This window comes from Saccharomyces eubayanus, chromosome XV (assembly GCF_001298625.1).
Source record: "Saccharomyces eubayanus strain FM1318 chromosome XV, whole genome shotgun sequence".
NCBI lineage: Eukaryota > Fungi > Ascomycota > Saccharomycetes > Saccharomycetales > Saccharomycetaceae > Saccharomyces > Saccharomyces eubayanus.
In genome coordinates, this window is record NC_030974.1 from 735,219 (window position 1) to 741,639 (window position 6,421).

General features: G+C 39.2%; 1 protein-coding gene across 1 annotated transcript; it reads left to right on the top strand.

Moving 5' to 3' along the window:
- Positions 1–2,983: 2,983 nt before the first annotated feature.
- On the top strand, positions 2,984–3,811 carry DI49_2619 (acetate uptake transporter family protein; the record flags this gene model as incomplete). Its single annotated transcript, XM_018365737.1, has 1 exon — positions 2,984–3,811. The coding sequence occupies one exon, from the start codon at positions 2,984–2,986 to the stop codon at positions 3,809–3,811; it is 828 nt and encodes a 275-aa protein (XP_018221992.1).
- Between the last annotated feature and the right edge of the window lie 2,610 nt (positions 3,812–6,421).

A 6,421-nucleotide genomic window follows, 5' to 3' on the forward strand; every position in this document is an offset into this window, starting at 1 on the left:
GCTTACCATTCATGTCCTTACCGGTCAGATAACGGAACCAACCAGCAACACAAACGGCCAATAACTTGTACTTACTATCAGGTTTACGCAATTGCTCGTAAATTGAAGGTAGAACATACTTGGGCATCTTACCYGAACCCATCAAACAAATACGGGAGACAGTATCCTGAATRGCTGGATTGGAAAATCTTTCCAACACTGAAGCAGTGTATTCTTCAAAATCGACACCTGGTACTTTAGGCAACAATGGAATCACTTCYTCGTGCATTAGGACACGGATATACTTGTTGATAGTAGGGTCGTTCACAACCTCATGGATATAGGTGTAGCCAGCTAGGTATCCCAGATATCCCATGGCCGAGTGACCACCGTTAAGTAAACGTAGCTTCATCAATTCATAAGACTCCACGTCTTTGACAACCTGCACACCAACGAGTTCCCAAGGAGGACGGCCGTCAGAGAAGTTGTCTTCAAGCACCCACTGGATGAAAGGCTCGGCYACGACAGGACAYTTRTCYTGAATTCCATATGTGTCRGCAACAAATTTACGCTCGACGTCRGTGCAACGTGGTGTCACACGGTCAACCATACTGTTAGGAGCAGTCACCTTGTCAGCGATCCAAGCGGCAAATTTTGGATCCTTCAATTTGGCAAACTCAACAAGCATGGCCTTGAGTGTGATACCGTTCTGTGGCATGTTATCACACGACATGATAGTGAAAGGGTGACCACCTGCCTTGTAACGTAGCAACAAAGCTTCATATAGATATCCGTAAATAGTGTCTGGTCTTTCTGGRTGATTCAAATCGTTRACAATTGCGGCATCATCGGCCATCAACGAGTGTGTGGCCTCATTGTGATAGTAACCGTTCTCTGTGACGGTAAGAGACACAATGTGTGTGTCMGGATGGGCCATTTTTGCAATGACAGCCTTTGGTTCATCTGGTKCGTACATGTAGGCCGTAATGGAACCAACAATGTAGGCGTTGGTGTCCTTGATACCGCGCTCCACAAGCGTGTAAAGACAGTCCTGGGCGTCCATGGCATCACGCATAAGAGCGTCCGCTTTCATTAAACCAACCCCACAGATGGACCAGTCCTTGACATTGTGTTCCTGCATTAGACGCTGCATAAAGACAGCCAAATGGGAACGGTGGAATGCACCAACACCTAGATGGACGATACCTTGTTTGACACCTTCTCTGGGGTAAGTTGGTACCGGTAGAGTCGATTGGAAACTATTGAGGGTTTTAGCATTCAAGCTGGTAGCTGTTGTTTCTCCTGTTTTAGTCATTTTTGATGTTGTACGTTTATTATTGTTTTTTTGTTTTTGTTTTGATTTCTCGATAGTGAATATTTAGTGAAAGAAAACAATTACTGTTGGTTGTTTTGAACCATTTATATATGAAATCGAATGAGGTTCAAGACTGTGGGGGAATAACCCCCTGAAACACGACGGCACCTCTTGGCTAACATAATCTGGTAGGCTCTCTGTATTACCGAGTCAAATGTCCCCTGCTACAGCAACTACAGGAATAGGAAAAAGACGTACGATTCATCCCACTTCTCCACAATCAATACAAGAGGTTGATAGGACGATTGGACAACTCTTCGAGTACAAAGTTTAAGAAACGATTTATTATTGTATAGGAGGGAAACTAATTATAGTGGGCTGATTGACGATTTGTTGCGTTATTATGCCGCGATGAACTTGCGCCAAGGAGAGGATGGGCACGGTGGGGAAACGCGGACACGATAAAGCGACGCAGGCACGGTGAGATCAGGCACCCCCACATGGTTCGTATGTACGTAAGCAGTTGACTATTTTGGCTTGGGAAACGCGTAGAAGATATTTGTTTTCAAGGCACGCGACCGTACTGGCAGAGGGTGCAGTGCAGTTTATGAATGTCGCAGCTATCCAATATAAGGCAAAGAAACGGCATCTTAGGGTTGCTTATACTTCGAGTGCTCTCACAACGATGTGGTAAGTGGTTATCGTTTGGGAACACTATAGGGGTTGCGGTGTTATATTGGAAATTATGATGCGTACATTGGAAAAGCGTATACAAACATAACGCTATCTCCCATCTTATCCCGGTACTGTATAACTTGTTTCTTCACACCATATCATCGTAAACACCACTTCTTGAAGGTCGTAGAAAAATAATTACTTCTGTGTCTCGGCCTAGTTATAGCTGAAAAGTTAGAGTAAACCAGCCATATACAAATTCACGGACTTTTGTACAGTTCTATGTTTTTTGTATTGCTTTTTATCGAAAATACCGATACTTCATAATTAAGTCTGTAGTGTAAGGTACTCAGTGAGGTCCAGTTTCTAAGAGTATTTCTTCTCAAAAATTGGAATGTGTAGCTCTGAATGAAAGTCTTAGAAGGACATTTTTGAATCTCGCCATCTATTATTTTGAAGTCGTTGGCGGAACGATTAACCTTTTCTGTTTCTCTTGTATCCGCTAAAGGAGTGACAAAGCGCAGAGTATGCGGGAAAAAAAAACTTCGAAAAAAAAAAAAGGGGAGCGTGCATTCTCCTTACAATGTCCCCACCCCCACATAAACACACGTCATACATAATACAGTTTCTCGTCGTTACTATGGAGAGCGAAGAATAATAATAATTCATATTATCCAACATGTTAAACATAACCCTAAAGTTAAATTTAACTTCCCCCCACCCCCACAACAAAATAGTACAGATGTTTTTCACACTAGAGCTTGTATGGTAATAGTGGCGAGGACCAACAAAAGAAGAAACTTTTAACAAACATTTTTTTATGCTTACTGTGACCAGCTAACTCTCTCCCGTGAATATTTGCTTCACCAGTTGAAGAGAAAAACAATACCGAACTAGAATAAAGCCAATGCATATAAAAGGTGTAAGTAAGATCGTTTTTTTTAACGTAGTATGGTGAGATGATTTTTGTTGAATAAAATTTGAAGAAGTATATTTTTTGTCTAATCCTTCAAAATGGAACCTATATTTGCAACATCATCATCCCAGATTGCTATGAGAGGAAGAAAACAAAACCAAGAAGAAATAATTTCACGCGCGTCCAGCGAGCACAAAGAAGGACCTGTTTGCGAGCATATTTCTTCTGTGGGAGAGTATGTTACGATCGGTGACAAAATTTTCAAAAGAAGTGATTTTGAAAATTATTTATCAAGTAACCCAAGTAGCGATGTGCGCCTGGAGCAGCCAAGACCAACTAGCTTTGCAAACCCTCTTCCACTAGGATTGGCGTCCTTCTCGTTCATGTGTTTAACACTGGGGTTAGTTAACGCGAGAGTGCGTGGAGTTACTGACCTCAATCTTTTGAATGCTTCTTTCATTTTTGGTGGCGCAGTTGTTTTGTTGTCAGGACTGCTATCCTTCTGCGTCGGTGATACATTTTGTATGACGGTCTTTGGAACATTTGGGGGGTTTTGGATTAGTTGGGGCTGCCTTAACCTGGAGCAATTTGGAGTGGCTAAAGCTTACGCAGATAATCCACAGGCATTGAACAATATACTTGGGTTTTACCTGGCTGGATGGACTGTATTTAATTTCATGGTAATGGTCTGCTCGATGAAGAGTACCTGGGGTATATTCCTACTACTACTTTTCCTAGACTTGACGTTTTTAATGCTGTGCGTCGGTTCTTTTACATCAAACGTTAACGCTTCGATGGCAGGGGGTTACTTTGGTATATTAAGCAGCTGTTGTGGTTGGTATTCATTATATTGTTCAATTGCAAACAAAGAAAGCTCCTATTTTCCTTTGGTTGCATATCCGATGCCAAGTGTTCACCAGGTATAAAATAAATGACTAATGCCGGAATAAACTCTCAGATATATGTTTGTCGATGCTGGCGCTAAAATATAATATTATCCGGCTCTTCCATGACTATGCTCAGATTTCGAAACGGAAATGTAAATATGTTTATTTAATTAAAATTTATTATAATATGAATTTAGTTTTAGTAGAATAATTACAGTGATTATAATCTTTGTCAGGAATGTAAACAACATTCATAATTCTAAATACTGAAATGACGCTACATTTCTGAGGTGGACCGCCATCAGGCGAATCTGGTGCTCAATGAAAAGACACGGTCTATGAAAGGAGAGAAACCGTAATAAATTTTCACAAAAACGATAGCGTTTCAAAGAAAATGCACAGGAACGCCATTCTTTCAAAGGCACGCTTGCGCGTTGTTTAGTTAAAAAACTTCATAGAGCTGCTTTAAAAGTAGTCACCCTCTTACTCACCAAAAGTGGTTTAACGTACCCAGCCAGAGGTGCTTTGCGCAGATTAAGAACTCCGAGGCTTCATTTTGGGTCGATAATTCTCTTTAGAATGCCATCACATGACTTTCACATGATCATGTTGAAACGCGCTGCCCGAGAAAAAGCGTTCTGCCCGATATGCAAGGTACGTCAGGTATGTGAGCTCGCGGCTAAGAAAAGGTATAAGATGAGAAAAGGTAAGATTAGTGAGGTGAATGATAGGAGTATGCGGCGGCTCAGTGTCTTGTAAGGTTGTATTCATGTCTTCGGGGAGTAAGAGCATGGAAAGTTACGGTTTAGATGCAGTTATGTATATATAAGTGTATATGTGCTTGATGAAAAGTGAATAAGTAGAGTAAAATTTAAAATATGAAATGTGATTTTTTAGCGTCCGTAGGAGTATGCGATGGTATTATGATGTATTGTGTGATATGGTATGTTATAGTATCATATTTGGCATCAGTGTGAGTATGGGAAGGCATTAATGTCATAGTGAGTGTAGTATAGCATGATATATGATATTATGTAGAGATGCATGGTATGCGATAATATAGAGATAGAGTGATGGTAATATAGTGTGATGATATTATGGGTAAAGATGTTGATATCCCAGGAGCATCCCTGTAAGTATGCGGTTGTTGTATATAGAAAAGGTATTATAATATATTGTAGTGCTATTGAGAGTGATGGTATATGTAGTGCAGAATATGTAATATGATATTGATAGTGATATTTATGATATTGATACTGATATGTGATATAGAAAGAGATGGGATTAAGTATCGGGTTATGTGGTGGTATAGCTATGATATTTTCTTGAGATTGGTCAGGATAATGAAGTATGCTATGGGATATTGAAAGTGATGGTATATTGCATGGGAGATATGGAGAGAGATGTGTGAAGAGAGATGGTATTATGATAATATTATAATGAGGTATGGTATGAGATGTTTAGTGAGTGATGGTATATCGTATGTGATGTGTGAAACGAGATGGTATTATGTATCGAGATATGTGGTGATAGGGTGTGGTGAAGGTATATAGTATTCGATAGTGTGAGTGCAAATGTGAAAATATTGAGATGTTTTAAGCGGATATATGATGTAGAACATCGTATTTAGTGGGGGCAGAGTTTGGTGGCCGGGCGATGGATCAAATGTGAAAATGTCCAGGGTGTCAAATGCTGAGGTTCTTGCCGTATATGGTGATAATGTGGTGGTATAGTAGAGAAAGCTGGGAAGGGGCGACGATAGATGGTTAGGTGAATTTGAGGTGGATGGGATAAGTATAAACGATAATCGAAGTGTTGGTAAGAATTAATGATTTATAGTTGGGTATGGATATTGGGTAAAAGGATAGAAATTGTGAGAAAATATAAAAATATAGAATATGGAAGAGGGGAGGTAGAGAAATATTGTGGTTTTGTATGTTGTGAGTATTATATTTAGGGTCCGTGTGAGTATGTGCGTGTATTATAATATAAAAGTGAGGGTATTTAGTATAATATATGGAATATTGGGTAGTATGATATGTTGAGAGGACATGGGTATTGAATTATGAGATGAGAGGTAGGTAGTACTATGGTATATGGTATTATGATATATGGATGGGATATAGGAAGAGAGTGATGGTAAGTGGTAATATGCTATGATATTATGGATGGGATATGGTATGATATTATGGAGGGGTGTGGTGTTTACGATTAGTTGTTTACGATTCGATATGTGTATTTCCATGTGAATGTTTGTTTACGTTTGGATGGCTGGTGATATGATGTTGTGGTGGTTGTGGTATATATAAGTATATGTAGCATCCGTATGAGTGTGTGATGGCATTATGATATATGGTATATGGAATTATATTTAGCGTCCGTATGAGTATGTGATGGTATTATGATATATGGTATGTGATATTGATATAGATAGTATAATAATATATTATGGAAAAAGATGGTGTTAGGTATTAGACTATATGAAGAGAGAGATGGTATTATGATATAGAGTATCATGATATATATAGAGTAATGGTATTAGGATATATGGTATATGGAATTATATTTAGCGTCCGTATGAGTATGTGATGGTATTATGGTATATGGTATGTGATATATATAGAGGGATGATATTATGATATATTGTAT